At 37.0% G+C, this 17,199-nt stretch overlaps 3 protein-coding genes across 4 annotated transcripts; all 3 read right to left on the bottom strand.

Moving 5' to 3' along the window:
- Positions 1-545: 545 nt before the first annotated feature.
- On the bottom strand, positions 546-4,789 carry LOC125855604 (SWI/SNF complex subunit SWI3B). The gene is made up of 6 exons (XM_049535343.1): positions 4,453-4,789; positions 3,897-4,321; positions 3,207-3,578; positions 1,899-2,037; positions 1,035-1,141; positions 546-930 (listed from the first exon to the last, which is right to left on the bottom strand). The coding sequence occupies exons 1-6, from the start codon at positions 4,715-4,717 to the stop codon at positions 739-741; spliced, it is 1,500 nt and encodes a 499-aa protein (XP_049391300.1). The 5' UTR covers positions 4,718-4,789; the 3' UTR covers positions 546-738.
- A 1,078-nt stretch (positions 4,790-5,867) lies between these two features.
- LOC125854723 (uncharacterized) lies at positions 5,868-12,016 on the bottom strand. Of its 2 annotated transcripts, none has more exons than XM_049534304.1 (8): positions 11,079-12,016; positions 10,636-10,759; positions 9,129-9,258; positions 8,550-8,586; positions 8,180-8,282; positions 7,742-7,851; positions 7,537-7,632; positions 5,868-6,589 (listed from the first exon to the last, which is right to left on the bottom strand). In XM_049534304.1, the coding sequence occupies exons 1-6, from the start codon at positions 11,313-11,315 to the stop codon at positions 7,754-7,756; spliced, it is 729 nt and encodes a 242-aa protein (XP_049390261.1). In that variant the 5' UTR covers positions 11,316-12,016; the 3' UTR covers positions 5,868-6,589; positions 7,537-7,632; positions 7,742-7,753. The 2 variants fall into 2 exon arrangements, with proteins under 2 accessions (XP_049390261.1, XP_049390260.1); XM_049534303.1 differs by having other exon boundaries at positions 8,180-8,417; positions 11,079-12,009.
- Positions 12,017-12,755: 739 nt separating this feature from the next.
- On the bottom strand, positions 12,756-16,899 carry LOC125856753 (cinnamoyl-CoA reductase 1-like). Its single transcript, XM_049536374.1, has 6 exons — positions 16,732-16,899; positions 16,413-16,582; positions 15,466-15,651; positions 15,045-15,207; positions 13,463-13,652; positions 12,756-13,002 (listed from the first exon to the last, which is right to left on the bottom strand). Exons 1-6 carry the CDS (start codon positions 16,853-16,855, stop codon positions 12,870-12,872), a joined length of 966 nt encoding a protein of 321 aa, XP_049392331.1. The 5' UTR covers positions 16,856-16,899; the 3' UTR covers positions 12,756-12,869.
- Between the last annotated feature and the right edge of the window lie 300 nt (positions 16,900-17,199).

Raw genomic sequence — 17,199 nt, 5'->3', positions numbered from 1 at the left:
GCAAGGAATCACATGGTACACCTCTGACCAGCTACTTGTTACATTCTGGCTTAATTTGTTGAGTATATTTAATTCTCCGCCAATGTCAAATTAACATACAAGTTGCATTTATGAGAAGTGACACATGCTTATTTTACCAAAGTTTGGTCCAACTCTAATACAATAGTATGTTGTTCTAGAATGTAAATTTCTGAGGAGAAAATCTGGCAACAATGTGCAGAACCGTGGTGGTGAAGTAAAAACATGGATACCACTCACTTAGCAACTGGTGGAGTGTCAGTCTCAGTTCCATCCCACACAAGAAGCATACACTCATCTTCTTGCACCAAAACTACTTTTGTAGCGATTCATTTGGAAATGTTAGAGAAGAGCCTTTCTACTTATTTGGACAACATATTTGTGATTGATCAAACTCATGTGAGCAACCTTTCTATTGTCTATTGGGGGAATTTAGAGTTTTCAAAACCACATCAACTCTCTTTTTACTGCAATGCCATAACCCTTAAACGCATGCCAACAAGGAACTGGAAATAAAGGTATTGCAGTTACAGTTTCCATTAAACACAATAAAAATGTAAATTACAAGTTCTAATACAACATGTAAGTCAGGGAAATATAGGGGGCTGGGAGGGAGACCACAGGGGTTAGAAGCCAAATAAATTCCTTCTGCTATATGAATTTGCTACTGCTTAATATTTGACAAATAACTAAGAGACCAGATTATGCCAAAGGGATTTGTCATTCTGTCTTAACATCTATCACCTCCTCCCTAATGGTTTCTCCAGCTTTTGGAGCACCAGATTTATTTACTAGTAAAGTAAGTTGATCAATGAAGATCAGGTTCTTAAGTTGTATCAGCTGTTGCCACTCCTTTTCCATCTGTAAATCACGTTCCTCAAAATGAGCAATGCTGTCCTCAATTTCCTTTGTCTGAGAAAGGAAACATGTACAAAGATCACAAAATTGATTAGCCCTGATGACCTCATCAAAAGAATCATGGAATATTTACCACTCAATTTCATGTAAGAGCATACCTCAATTGCCACATCAGAGACGGCTCTCTCCACGTCCAGTGCCTCCTTCTCAAACTGAGCCATGGCTTCAACAAGAGGTCTTTCGAGTTTATCCTTTCCATCCGATTCTGCATAGTATAAGACCGTGTCATTTAAAGAAGGAAGTCACTGTTGTAAAGTTGGAAAATGAATATCTCATCATCCTTCTCACTATTTTATTTTATCATAGTTCCCCGAAGATCTGCTTCATTTGCCAACAATTCTGCTATGAGGGAGCTTTGCAATTAGAGAAAGTTTGCTAAAAGGCCAATGGAGATTCAAGTACCAAGTGAAAAATCCATAAACCAGTCTTTTTGGTAGGTACTGTTTGGGGTGAAGCCCAAATAAAAAAGACCAAAAAAAAAAGGGAAGAGGGGGGTGGGGGGGAGTAAATCGAGGTTAGAACACTCGAAATTGGAATACCAAAAGCCCCTCTTATCTTGATCTTGTTATCGATGAAGTTCTCATGTAGTCTAATCACTCTTAAGTTAATTGAGTATCAAGGTCATTAATGCCCGCCAATCCTGTTGGAACAAAGAGGCTAGACAAAAATTTCAGAAGACATCCTTGTACGTGAAACAAGGATGTCAATAAACATGGCCCTTAGCATTTTACATTCCAAAAGTTGTTGTCAGACACTCCCAGAAAGAATGCAGCCAAGAAGGCACATTAGTTAACATTGCAAATGTGCTAATACTACTGCACAAACAAAGAGACAAGAGTTGCATCAGATTTCACTTTAAACAAACTCCTTTCTTAAGAAACTGACACCCCATATGTCTAAAGTTTGCAGTAATAAGGATTTCTCTGTCGAAACCACAACAAATAATAAGTGGTGACTGATACCTTGCCGCTCCGCACCACAGAGTAGAGATGCTAGACTCCCTGTTGTTATTCCTTCATCAATCTCAGACAAAGCTGTAACAGCAGCATGTGCTGCTAATTCTGCAACCTCTTTTCCTGCAAGAGCAGAGAGGAAAGCAGCCTGCAGCAAGATTCAAAAACAAGAGTAATCAATTGAGATCTGACTTGACTAATACTAAAGACCTAATTAATCAACTTGTCCACTTCAAGAAATCAGCAGCCCAAAAGACTCTTAGTCATAAGGAAGAAGAATGGCCCTAGATCTATATAAACATATCAAAGTAAGATGAGAAGCGAAGTTTCCTTGATCGTGTAGAAATTGGAATTGCTTCAGCAGAACATCCCTAGACCTACGTAAACAATTCAAAGTCTGATGAGAAACGAGGTTCCCTTGATCGTGTAGAAATTGGAATTTCTTCAGCAACTACATTGATCTTGCAAAGTATCCAAGGGAATATTCGATGCACAAGCACTTAACTGATGTCCAGTTTCTTTTTGATATTCATGGTCCACGATACTATATAGAACATGTATATCTAATGCAGTGTTGTTGTGAAAAGCGACAAAAAGTGCACTTAAAGCGCGAGGCGCAAGCACAGCGCTTTTAAGCTATGAAGCTAGGCGCTGCTGAAAAAGCGAGCGCTTCAGTAGGCGAAGCGAGAAGCACACTGAAAGCAAAGGCAACAAAAAACTCTTTTTTAAAATTTCTGTAAGTTCTTTTTTTTTAATTTCTGTAAATATACTTGGGCAACATCTTTCCAATTATTTTCCCTCCTTGGTCGACTGTCGCGACTGCTGCTACACTCTACAGGTTAGTTCTCTTCTTCTCTTTGGTTGACTGATGCTCTGTTTTTTTCTTCTTTTTTTTTTGTTTTTGCTGGCTGCTGCTCTGCTCTGTCTCTATATTTTTTTTTCATAGTTTTTTTGTTGTTCTGTTACTGAGTTACTCTTTTATTTGTGCTTGTAGTAAGTTGTATTTTCTTATTCAATTTCACAATGAAGAATAGGAGTTTGATCCTTTGTGATTTGGTTATGTATTTGCTTTATATGTTATGACTTATGAGGATTATTGACAATCTGTTTACTTTTTAATCTAAGAATATGTTACCTCTATCCAGTTATTTAATAATTTTTATTTTTATACTAAATACCGCTTTATTTGAAAGAAGTGTGCGCTTCGCTTCACGCTTCTGTGAAGCGAGCCCTCGTCGCTTTTTTCCACTTCTCGCTTCCTAAAATACTAATCTAACGCCCTAAAACATCCATGTAATAAGAAATGTGACTGAGTACCTGAGCTATAATTGGGTTGCTTGTATCAGCAAAGGGTGTGAGGCGCCTTCTCTTGGACTGAAGATACATAGTTTCAGACATGGATTCACTATCCACTTCTGCAGATTCAGGAGGGCCCATAAACTGCTCACCGAAAGGAAGCTTTACAAATCTAGCCACACATTCCTTTGTGCTTCTGCCACCAACATGCTCAGCAACCTTCTTCCAATCATCGCCATAATGCATAAGAGCTTCTAAAAGGTGCAAAGTCTCTTTGTCAGTCCAATCTGTCTTAACTTCCTCACTAATCTCAACTCGCCGAAGCTCTGAATTATTCACGCCGACTCTATTATCATTACTAACATAGCATCTTGCACAAAGAGTCAAATCATACTGCATTTAAACAAACAAAAATTGAAGTAAACTCATCTTCGACAATAGCAACAAGCCCTACCAACACCTCAAGTAAATTGCCATTTAGGATTAAGCAAAAAAAATAAAAGAAGAGAACTTTTTAAATAGAAACCATGAGCTATGAAAAGTATGAAGCTATAGACTGAGATGTGAGAGCTAAAGTAAGTATAATCAACTGAGGAGAAGTTAAAAGATTCAAACTTGATTCAAAAGGTTGTTAGATACCAATTAATCCTTCTAACTTACGAATAAACAAGATAAACCAAACACTCTAAAGTAGAAGACAGTTGCAATCACCTTATCAGAAGCGAAACAAGCAATCCTGCAAACTGTTTTGCAGAGATTGCAGATTCTTTTCTTGGGGAGAGTAAAATCAGTGGACGTTCCATTAGCGTCGGCATTTTGCGGAGCTGAGGCAGACGTTGACTTAGACTCTTTTTCTTCCCACTTGATCAGAGACTTGGAAGAGTTAGCAGTGTAATTAATCAAACCCCATGTCTCTGAGAAATCGAAAACCCTACGAATTGAGCCCACGTCTCCAACAATGGTCTTGCGAGCCTCAGTAAAGGTTATCTTTTTAGTGGGGTTATCTCTGAATCTACGAATAATAGTATTCCTATAGTATTTGTATGTCTTAGGGTTCTTAGAAGGCGACCTTCCATCAAAGAATTCAGGAAGAAAGCGAACCTCACATTCATGAATGCTATTCCATGAAAACCAACCTAAAAGAAGAACACCCAAACATCAATTAATCAAGTGACTATACGAATCATCTATACCCATTCCACCCTAAAAATACAGAAAAATGAGAACCAAATTTTAAAAGAAAAGCTGAAAAGTAGATGGGACTTACGGGAATAACTGGGAATATATATGAAATCAGGTTCAGTAATTCGGGAGGAGATAGTGATGGGAGTGACGTCTTTGGGATCGGTGACTGAAGGGGTGGTTGGGTTTGGGGACGATTCCAGTTGTTGGGGACGCTTTAGTGGCAAAGCTGCCGCTTGAGGTTGCTGCGGCTGTGTCTGTGGTTGCGATGGTGTTTGAGACGGTGGCGGAGAGGTAGTTTGAGGGTCAGATTTAGCCGCCGGTGACTTGATTTCGCCGGATTCCGGCATGTTGAAGCTTTAGAATTTAGACAAGTGTCGTCTCAGGGCATTTGTGAGATGAAACGCACAACCGGTTTAAATTTTATTTTGACCAATAGTTTTTTTTTTTTTTTTGTTTCTCAATAATTAATACGGTAAATGGGTTTGCTTGTGTCTTTTATAATTAAAAAAAACACATTTAATTCACTTGTGCATATATTAATTGGTTTCATCTTCTAAATTACAACTCAAACCTCCTATTAATTTTATATGAATAACTTAGAAAAAACTTACTCGCACCGGTGCATACATCAAGTCAATACAATTTTCATTATTAATTATGGTTAAGTAAAATGAACTATAAATTGAAGCACATGACATGCATATATTGGTTTGGTGTAAACACCGGTGCGGCCATTTAAATAATATAATCTCTCAATTATTTAATGGATTAATGAGTTTTTAATAATTTAATATATATATATATATATGTAAAATTTGTCATGGTATCAATTCAATTTTGATTTTTAATATAAGGTTATTAGATAATTCGGTAACCCATTAATTTACTACTTAAAACTATAGTAATCTGCTACTTTACCCCTATATAAATAACTAAATATAATTTTGGTACCTTACTTGTTACTGTATTTGCCCTTACCTTACTTCTGTTACAACACTTGCCTTTAGTCTTCAATTCACATTTCATAGTGACTTTGAATTTACAACTTCATATCATACAAAATGTCAAAATCTAAAATAAGAACTCTATGTGTTGCACTTGTATTGTTCTTTTCATGTTAGTTATTATTGTTTTTATTTTATGAGTGTTTTGTAAAATTACATTATTGTCTTGTCGCATCAAATTATTTAAAAAGTCATATATTTCATTTTCTTATTTGTTAAACCAAAAATCAATCTGTTAAGAATGAAAATTGTTAAAAAAAAATATCTTATTGGTTTGATGTATTTAAAAATCAATAAACTAAACCGATAATATATAAAATCGGATCAACCGATTGATACCTCTAAACATTTCTTCAGAATAATACCTTCTATGAAGAAGTGAATTTATTTGCAGTCCTTAAGAAAGACAACTAATATAACCTAAATCACTAAACTATCCTTTATTTCTATTTAAGAAATAAGCAACTATCAAATTTGGTTGACACTTAAATCATGAAACAACAACACTAGATTTGAATAGGAAAAGAATCAACAAACACAAATTTGAGACATTGACATGGTTGATGTTAATATTCAACAGAATTGGGAAAAAGGGAATATAAACTTGAGAGGATTATTGCATTCTTGTATTCAGTAGCAAAGTCTGCTGTGAGTTTCTTCTTCTACCAAACAGGATGAAGACAAATAAATGATGCAACACTGATTTGCACCCAAAATGTTCCAAATTATGGTCATGTCACACCAACCTTGGTGATAATAACTTATGAACCTGAAGCTTCTTGCTTCAAGAATCATCAATCCAAATTACAGAATGAATCTGAACTTTAAGACTAAAGCTTGTTTGTTTTTTATGCACAAGACTTGAGAATACTTTCAAACACGGTGCATGATGCACCAGCACGCAAGACAGTGACTATCTACACACCCAAAAGCATATTCTGGGAGTTTTTAACTATAACTGAATCATAGATTGATTCTGACATGAATTTTTTACAAAGTTTATTGCTACAAGGAGGGAGCCAGAAACCTATTCCAGTATCCCTCCAATGCATGATGACACTGACTCTCTGCCAGTTATCCTGACACCAGCAGAATGCAAGGGCCTAGATACATGATGTTGAAGGAAGTGCAATCCGCAACTTCCATGTTTCCTCACTCAATCATCAGAAGCGACTCAGACATTGAGCTCTCATGGTGGGTCTGACTTTTTATAACCTGCATCAAGGCAAATGACGTTAAGACTACAAATAGTAGAAAAGGTTTGATAGCTTTTTAATATGTGATGTCTAGGAGAAGAATAACCTTGCTGCAGTCCATATATCTTCCATAATCTACATACACAACTTACTTTTAGTTTCTTTTTCCTTTTTTTAAAGGGCTGCATATCAAATTAGTAGATTATTTCAGAGTTTCATTAATTCTCCTCAGCAGCTTCAATTCATATTGATGACATGCAAATGGCACTAAAACGGGACTGCTTACCACATAAAGGACCTTTAAACAAATTCAAATACTTAATGCAAATATAAGCTGGCATCAAATGAAAAAAGTAATTGAACTAATCATGAAAGAGACTACTTCTTTGAACGCCATTAGAGATTGTTAAAATCACTACGATAAGAAGATACAACATTGACTACTATTAAACACTTCAAAAATCAAATGTGCGTAGCAAGATAAAGACAACAACGAGAAAGAACTACCAAATATCTGTCATCTCCATCTGATGTGTAATTATACCTGTCAGACACAGTAGGTTGCAATTCGAGGAAGATCATCATCAAGAATTTACTGAAAATTGAAAACCATCTTTGGGAGTTCTTGTAACACAACAGGTAACATTTAACCCAAACCCAGTATTCTTAATCAGGCAAAGAAGGTCCCCGCCAAGAAAGAGGTCCTATAATGATGCTTTCTTTTTTCTTTTTGGATAAGTGAAGCCATATAATGATTTTAACATACGGTCATTTGCATAGAGAAGATACCTGCTTTCTGTTTTGGTCCTCATATTACCTCATAAATGCAATTGAACTTAACCACCACCACCACACACACACACCCAAAAAAAAAAAGAATAATCGATAAAGATGCAGAAGGGGGTAGGGAAGCACGGACAAACTCAAGGGAAACAATTGAGGTTAAAACAAAGCCAAATCTAGTACCTCGAGAATGCAAAGTGAATAATTTGCAAGGCTAGATTAAAAGCCTGCCTCTCAAGTAGCAATACTGCTGCTGTTAGTCCTGCTGCAATCTAGTACCTAAAAGTCAAAAGTAGAACACAAACATCAACAAAGAAATTGTGGTTGCAACTTGCAGAAGCAAATATGTCGCGGCTATTTCATCAGTCGGGTCTGAATTACCACTTACCTTGATAAAATCTCACCCTGCATTTTGGTCAGAACCGCTACCTTGCATAAATTGAGGAGAATGAGTAGGTAGTATAAACTGTGTCTGTGGTGTAACAGGCGCTCCGACACCTAAAAATAAAAAAACAGTTGCATTATGATACTGCCAACTTCATACTTGCAATCTTATGCAAGACTTGGAACTGAGGCAACAGAAATAGATGAGGTTCCAGCATGTTTTATAGATGTCATACAGCAACAACATACCCAGTGTGACCCCACAAGTGGGGTCTGGGGTGGGTGGGGTATACGCAGCCCCTTACCCCTCTCTTTGTGGGAGGCTGTTTTTTCTAGATGTCAGACATCTTGATAAATTTGGAACGCAGATTAATGTCAATGATAATATGATATGCAAGGCAACCATGCATGCATATATAAGACACAAATAAAAGAGATCTGCCTGTTTGGTATGGTGCTTGAATAGTTGGAATGGATGAAGCTGTCATTGCATTGACACCGGGCCCACCAAACTGAAGAATCTGATGTCCTGGCACTGCATAACCCTGCAATGTCGTATAACTGTGACTTCCAGGAACAGTCTGACTTAGCTGGCCGTAAGGATACATTGTTGCGTTAACAGTTCCAGGTACACCATATATAGGAAGGTACTGTTGACCTCCATAAGGATTGTAAACACCCTATCGGATAAAATTACAGTATGCATCAAAAATGAGTCCTCATAGTCAAGACAAAAGGACACTTGAACCTTTTTACTGCAGCAAAAAGAAAGGGATGTATTGTAATGTCTCCATTTATGCAGCGCTACTAACCTGAGGGTAAACGTAATCCGCACCATATGTCGCATACCTGCATTAGTAATACAGAGGTAACTGTATCTTCTAAAAGTTGTGCTTTTAAATGCAATACACACAACTACGCTACGTGATAAAATGTACAAACAAATGACTGATTGACATGAAGTCCTAAGGTCTATCAATTAAATTAACTATTTTTAAAGTAAATTCAGCAAATTAAGTAAAATGGTTCTCTCTCAGTGAATAGGATGAAATTTTCCTGTTTCTCAGTAAAAAGAGAGAAACTACTTGTTCGGCATGCAAATAAGAAACTCATGAAATTCAATAATGAACGGACTCAAGCTTGGGCCTCCCACAAACTTATAATCCTAAATGCAACGACAATTCAAGAATCGATAGCAACAACTAGGAGACAGTATGCTCCAACGTTAATTAACTGAACCTTCCTTTCACCTTGTTCCTGGATGTTTTCCTCTATGATTCTACTATAACCCATAAATGAATCAGTGCTTGCATAGTCTATAAATAGTCATCTTTCTTCCAAATTTATATATAGATTGTGGAGAGTAAGCATGCCTGTGACACACAGCTTACCCATAAGGAGAATACATCAAGCCTTGTTGGTAGCCATAAGAAACCGGTTGCTGGTAGCCAAAACCTCCAGAATAAGCACCCCGAGCAGCGGGTAGCCCTGCTGGAAATGGAGTCGATGACCTCAGACGTCCTGTACCAAATAAAAGTGGAAGTAAGCTAATGCACTTCAAAGAACGAGCATCCTTTTTCTTTTCAGTTCTTTCCCTTTTATCAGGGTAGGATGTGCCCTGAAAAGGTATAAAATGGTTAGGTGTCATTATTTTAAGCTAAACATCTGAGATCTCAGTCAAACACATAACCAGCCACGAATCGATATTTGCAGGATCCTTCGAAAAGGAGGTGATCCTTATAGATGTTTTTACAACAATTCTCAGGCAGCTTTACAATTTTTCATATAAAAGGGCCTGTAATGGAACTTTGCAGCTTCTAGTTTCAAAGATTATCAATGTGTTAGAGAGAAGCCAAGGAAAGAGCTCTCACATTGATTATGCAAAAGGTCACATAAGTAATTGATTAAGTGTGCTAGCAATGTATTCTTTTCCACACAATCAATTTTGGAGAAGTCGAAGAGAAAATCTCCGTCATCCACCAAGAAGGTAGATGGTATAGGGCCAAGCCAAAAGGTTGTCAAAACATATTTGCACCTGTTATGTTACAAAAAAAACAGCCATGCAAACAAGGAAATTATTGAAGGGGCAAAGATCACTGTGTCACTTTGTGATGAGGGATGAATTCTTGTAAGTTCAGGAAAAAAGACTAGAGAGTGTTCTGAAGCAAAGTTATTGATTACATGCACTTCATGATGTTCAGTCGTCTGATCAAGGAGACCTATTCACATCACTTTATTTCTCATTTTAAACCACGTACCACAATCTCTTAAAGATAAAATTATACAAAATCCCCAACAAGCAAACATGTCTAATGCATTTGTCTACTTCAGTTTGATGAGAGATTATCACAATACAGAACTTCAACTCTATTTTCCAGATCTTAGCATCTTATTACTCCTCGTACTGTCGTCATTCTGCCACTGTGTATCAATCCTAAGGCTTATCTTCTCAAATTATTTTTACTTGTAACAACTTAAATGCACTTTCTTACCTTTCTCCCTCAATTTTCCATTGCACCATCTCAATAATATCTCCACCAATGTTGTTGCTGGTGGGAGGTGGCAAGTATCACGTGGAATTAGTCAAGGTGCGCGAAAGCTGGCCCGGACACCACGGTCATCAAAGAAAAAAAAATCTCCACCAATGATAGTTCATAGCTTAAGATGGGTCATACATTGTCTTGTATTAGCTGGGAGTGCATGCATGTGCACAAATTAAAAGCAATCTACAAGCTTAATACAATTGAAAGTGAAGGGAGAACAAGCCATCCAGCAACACTACATATAATATAGAGCTCATCAGACGCCCAAGATATGCAAAAGCAACTCCATGGTCCAACACTATTATTATTGTTATAGAAATATAACAGAGCATTCAACCAAAATAAGCTACAATACCAAATTGCACAGAAGGCCGAGGTCGCCCTAACGAAGCCAAATTACAATTTGCCCGTCTCCCATCGATAATTGGAGCAGGATCAGCACATGCCCTCCTTGTAGACTCAGGGTCCCGGAAAGTCACCTAAACCCTCCAAAAAAATACCATGCGGAAATTATGTCATTCAGTTATCCAAATTCCTAGATGCAGCTTAATAGCTAAGTAAAAGACAGACAATTTAAATGGTTTAGCCAGAAGTGACCGACAATAGACAGTGCAAATAAGGGATGTTATATCACCTAGCTATAAAAAAAATGGGAGATTAAGATGGAATTTCAAAAAAGAACCATTTTTGATCCGTAAAATGAAAAGAAAACAAAAGATAGTAAAAAAGCTGTATCCTTTTCAAATTCAGTAAACAAGTAGTACTATAAAACATTGAAGGCAATTGAAGGACACTCACAAAGCCATAGCCTTTGGATCGGCCAGTATTTTTATCAGTGATGACAACAGCCTCGAGGATTTCACCAAACTGCTCAAAGAATCGTCTGAGGGTGTCACTCTGAGTTTCCCAAGCAAGACCTCCAACAAAGACCTTAGTGAAGGTTGTGTCCCCAAAAGGAGAATTAAAGAATGGAACCCCACTACCAGCAGCAGAGGAACCTGAACCCTGAGCTGGTGGCTGCTGTTGATACGCCATAACCCACTACCCAATTTGATTAAGAAGATACAGGAGAACTAAGTAGACCAGAAAACAGAAGCTATTCACGTTATACTAAAGTTGATCCAGTGAAAACCCCACCTCTTATAAACAGAAAACCCCCTAAAAATGGCAGAAAAGATGGTACATGTATATACAAAACAAGAAAAGGGTGTTTGAGGAGAGAGCTATAGAGCAGCAGGAAGAGGAAGAGCGGAACACAAAGGATCAAGAGAAAAAAAAAGGAAACCCTAGAATTGAGGGTGGAAAAAAAGAGAGGAGTAGGTCAAAAGGCAGAAGGGGGGTCAAGGTGGGGTTTTGGAGAAGAGGGGGTGTTGTGGATCAGCTGTACAAGAGAGCAGAGTAAGAAGAAGCAGAAGAGGGGTTGGGTGGGGTAAAAAGGTGAAGAAACTGGGTCATGATGATACAAGAAGAGAGAGAGAAAAAGTTATGAATAAAACAGAGGGTAATAAGCATTCATGGTGGATCCTAAGAAGTGGAACAGTAAAAAAAGAAAGGATTTTGAAGAATTGGAATTGGAATTGGAATTGGTGAGAAATGATGGAGAGAGAGAAAAACAGAGCATAGTAGAAGAGGTATAGAAGGAGAAGCAAGTGACTCAATCATCATCGTTTTTAATTACACTGTCAAAAGAAAAAACATCTCCTTAACGGCTTTATACTCTCTTTTTTAGCATGGCAGTGGCAGGTCAGCTTTGGGCAGCTGGCCATCTTCTTCAACAAATTTTTTTTAAAATCCCAGACTTAAAATTCAGCTGATAAGTAAGCATATATATCTTTTGAAGGTGTCTATATGATTATTTTGTAAATTGAAATGTAAAACTGATATAGTGGATACGAGTTTATTATTACTCCGTAAAAAGCTCATTTCATACTCTGATGGTCCTACTTTGTGTTCCTCCAATTTGTCATTCTTTTTCACTTTATTAGCCCCATTTTTTGTGATTTTCATTCCAACACTTCCCTACCTGCCCCCTTCTTATATAGTATGCCAACTGTAGCAACTTATAATTTGAATCTTTAAATTTCAATGTATAGTGTCACCTAAATGAACAGTTGTTCAATAGTGGAGTAATGTTTACTACAACTTCAGAATTTGCTTGTTCTCTGTCGCACAACAGAAATGTGTGCTTATAGTACCTATTCTCTAGGGAAGGTTCTTCAATTTGTCTTGATTTTCAGTTTCTTGGCAATACCTAGTCCAAATGTTCAGTTCATATCGAAAATGTCCAAAAGCTCACCAATTAAAGTAACGATAGACAAATTCGCCAAGCACCTTCACTAGAAACACCAGCTACTAAAGATACATTCTCATAAGCTCTAGGAATAGAAATACAAGGTTGTACTTTTTTTAAGTTGAGAGCAATTTGTATCCCAACTGAGAGCAAAATAAAATAACTGGATAGAACTCAAAAGGGGTATAGTGTAACCTCCTTATTCCAGACTATGTATTATAGATATTAGTTTGCAAGTGTATGAACTTGAAAGACATGCATAGCAACTATTTAGTACAAAGTATTACAACAAGCAAACTTCAATCCAGAAAGCCCTTTTGTTTGTAACTTTCAACTGCATCAACTAGAGTTTCCTCCAGTGGCCTATATGGCCAACCCAACTTCTGCAGCTTCTCTGAACTAAAACTTGTATCCACCGTCATATCGGTAAAACTGTACAATAAAAAGTACATTTAGGACAACAGGTTTAGATATACGAGCAACTTCTATGCAGAAGCGTAAGAGCGCAGTCCACTAGTGATATTGTCCAATTTGAGCCTAGGTCTACACAGATTTAAAATGTGTCACTAGGGTCTAAGGTTTTTTCCAGCATATCTCCATGTAACGCATTTTAAAGTTGTGTGGTCCTAGACCCAAAGTGGACAATATCACTACTGGGCAAGGTAACACTAGGATATTTATCAATACACTTAATCAAATAGACTAAGTTCACTACACAGCTTTTTGTAATTTCTTAACCAGACACACTGGAAATAAGAAATGAAATACCCATAAGAGAAGTCCCAATTTCCTTAAGCTGCTTTTTTTTCCCTGCAACTCTTAAACTAGACACAGGAAATAGGACACTAGATTCCCAATAAAGAAGCATAAAGTGGAAAGGAGAGAAATTCACCATTTAGGATAGTTGTAGTTGGGATAGTGTTTCTTCAGCATGGCAACTAAATCTTCTGATTTCACAGTATGAGCTGCGCACAAGTATCTACCTTCAGCTTCAGGTCTCTCATACACTAGCAGTAAGGCTTCAGCTACATCACGTACGTCTACCAAAAACCGTTTCTTGTTTTCCAGCTCTTCGTATCCTTCTGTATCAACAACACAAAGAGAAGAAATGGCATCAGTCACTTCAAGCAAAAAAAGTATACATAAAAAGCACAGAAACAACACATGAAACCTTTAGCATAAAAAAATGCAAAGCAACTCAGATGATACAAAAATAAGTAGATATAATTACTTAAGTGCTTGTGCTCCTTTTAGGTAATAAATCTCGAGGTGAATGGAGAAAGAGCAAATACCTTGTTCTCACTGAAATAGAAAAAATGTGTGTGTGTGTGTGTGGGGGGGGGGGGGGGGGGGGNGGGGGGGTTATATCCCTTTAGGTGAAATTTTGTTTATTTTCACTCTGAAATAGAAAAAATGGGTATGGAGTGATGGAGTGAGGTATACACCTTTAGGTGAAACTTTGTTTATTTCAGCAAATGTTCTATATTCTTAGACTCTGAACCAGTTATTTATAATATCCATGACTAATAGGTCAACTCGTTCTACACAGAAATTAACATTTACTACCATTAAACATGAAGCTTAGTACATAGCTGTTGGTGCACAGTAGCTAGGAGGTCATTTATCTAACAAGGCAATACACTCGAGAATCCATAGCAAAAGCGATGCTTGAAACACTAGAGTAGAAGGATGACCAAAAAAACACCTGAGAAATGCTTCTAACCAGCACTATCACAAACTGGCCTACTAAGCTTTACCAAATGACCAATACAGCACATAACTTAGTCTCTCTGTCATATCAAATAATTGTGCAAGTAATTTAAAATAGAGAGGCTTTAGGCAGTTGTCCAAAGCATCTAGGGGTATAAAGTGAATGTATACATAAGGAAGAACTCACTCACTAGTGCACTGAATTTGAAATAATAAATTTAACCAAATGTTATGGACAAAAAGTCTTAGCTGCCACTAACTAACATATAAAGCATGAAAAACTACAATAAACCTAAACTCAGTGTCTCATATGCGCCAAAAAGCTGCACACCGATTCAGGATTTCCGGTTAGTCCACCTACATGGACAAACAATATTCTAGAAATTTCCTCTTGCAGCTTAGCTAATATGCCTCAAAGATAACTAGACATCACTGTTTATGCTTTCAATGATCTCTTACTTATAGTCAACCACCAAGTAACTTGGATAACCAAAAGTCATATATGACAAAACTTTGTTATAGTTACACATATATATCAACCTAACACTTTAAAGCATACGTAAAAAAATTAACAAAACACAAAACTGCATGCTAAATGTATGAACAACAGTTCGTGCTCTCAAGGAAAAACAATTAAGAAGCTTGTGGGAAAAGTGAATTCTGATTACTCGCCAATGAGCAACTCACGCAAGCAGAAATGTAGAAGTAGAAGAAATGATGCAGAAACATTAAAACAGTGAAGTACAACTATGGTTTCTTGGTACCTTTCAGCAGCTTAATGAGAGCCAAGCTACTGGCATTTGTTGTCTTCTGTAACATTGGCCCTACAACAAGTGCTGGGAGCACAGTTACCATATCAAGTCCACTTTTCTTTGCATATGACCAAGCTTCTTTCTCAGCCATCGTTTTAGAAAAACAGTACCAGTTCTGCATGCATTTGGAACCACAAAATGCAATCAGATAGGAAGCTGCTCTAGCAAAATAAGCATTCAAGAGTCAAATGCAAATTCATCTTACAATAACTAAGCCAATCAAACAGGACACTGCTCAAGTAAATTAGGTATTCAAGATACAGATCATATATTATTTTACCAACACTAAGTATCATATGTAAGAAACATGACTAATAATCTTAAATGTACACAGAAGTGAAATTCGCAAACTCGCATCGTTAAAAGAAGCTACATTAGTTGCTTTGCAGTATTCACTGTCCGACCAACAAGTCTCGTCCTTCACTTGGCCCTTCGGCCAGTTGGGGTCCAAGGAAGCAGCAGCAACAGAAGACACAAACACAACCCTCTTGATGTTTTCTTCAGAGCATGCCTTCAGAACATTAAGTGTGCCGTTCACTGCAGGCTCAACAAGTTCTACCTGCAATCAAGACATTGAACATATGAAGAATTTTACTTTCTTTTTTTTTTTTGGTGCAGAACTAGAGCAATAGTTGTTTTGAAAGCAACCTAGAAATGCAGATTATTTGATCACTATACAATTGTCTCCTGGATGCACCAGATTTCCCAATGTCTTAGGCACTCAAATAGGGGAGCTCCATAGAAGTGTCTCTTACTGCAAGTATTAATCACCGTGAAAAGATCTTTTTGAACATTACATCATATAAAATCCCAATATAAATTCACTATCCTATCCTTCATTTTGTAGAAAGACACCTCTAAGTGCTTTCAACAACTAATAATATGTGCTAAGATCACTATTCTAGACTGCTCATAAAGATTCCACTAATGTCTGGAGATGAAACCACAGGATGTGATTAATATCAACGAAGTGAATAAGCTAATAACATCTAAACCACAGGACATGTATGGTGTCAGGGCAAAACTTGTGTGCACTTGGACTCTTCCACCGGGTACCTTCTACCTCCCACTAGCAGTCTAGCACCCATACCAGGTAATTCTGCACCAAGGTTCAACCATATGGAGAAAATCACCAAAGTATTTTTGTTACTACTGAGATTTGAACCCTGGTGCAAGGTTTGCATCCACTTCATTGATCACTAGACAAAACGTCACAACCTTGAATTCATTGGCTTGTCCCGGTTTATTAGTTTACTTTGTTTTAGATATTTAGAGATCCTAGCTTAATCAATAATTTAATAGGTGGTAGCAGATTCATACCTCGGGATTTGGTACAGATCCCGAAGGAACTGGACAAGCAACATGAAATACTCCATTGCATCCTTTGATGGCTCCAGCAAGCGAGTTGGGATCTAGCAAGTCTGCCTTGAAGAGCTTAAGGTTCTCAGCAGCTTTATCAAGGTTCTTCAAATGAGCATACTTGTCATCAGCTGCAAATTAAATCGAATTGAGATTGATTTCTTAGGGATCTTCAATTCCATTGAAATAAAGGTCTAAACTTAGAACTCCTAGTTTGAAAACTAAGAAGAAGAACAAAAACAGTGTGTTTTTAGGTATTAAAAAAAAGAGGAAAACTTACAAGGATCTCTGACGGTGCCATGAACAATGTAGTCTTTAGAAAGGAGAAGCTTCACTAGCGATGAAGCCACGTATCCACCTGCGCCAGTTACACACACTCTGGATTTCTCCGCCATCAACGCCATGCCTCTGCGATTATAATTTCTTCTTTTGTTTCTCGTATTTACTCCAAATAGCTCATCCGGAACATTCACACTAAACGGTGGACTACTTCTAAAATAGTATCTTAATTATTAAATGTTCAATTTTAATTGTATCTTATTTTATTTTAGTTTAGTTATAACAACTTTGATGAACCTTTTAAAGTGTATTTTTTATCATATTGATATATAAAAAAAAATTAATTTATAGTATTTTTTATATAGTTTTTTAATATTTATATTTTTTGTTTAAAATATCAAATTAATCTAATCTAATTTAACTTTAAAATTAGTCAAATTGACTTTCAAAAAACACAATATAACAATTA

Source organism: Solanum stenotomum, chromosome 2 (assembly GCF_019186545.1).
Source record: "Solanum stenotomum isolate F172 chromosome 2, ASM1918654v1, whole genome shotgun sequence".
NCBI classification, from domain to species: Eukaryota; Viridiplantae; Streptophyta; class Magnoliopsida; order Solanales; family Solanaceae; genus Solanum; species Solanum stenotomum.
Note: the sequence above shows the minus strand (reverse complement) of the source record. Positions and strands in the feature narration are given on the sequence as shown.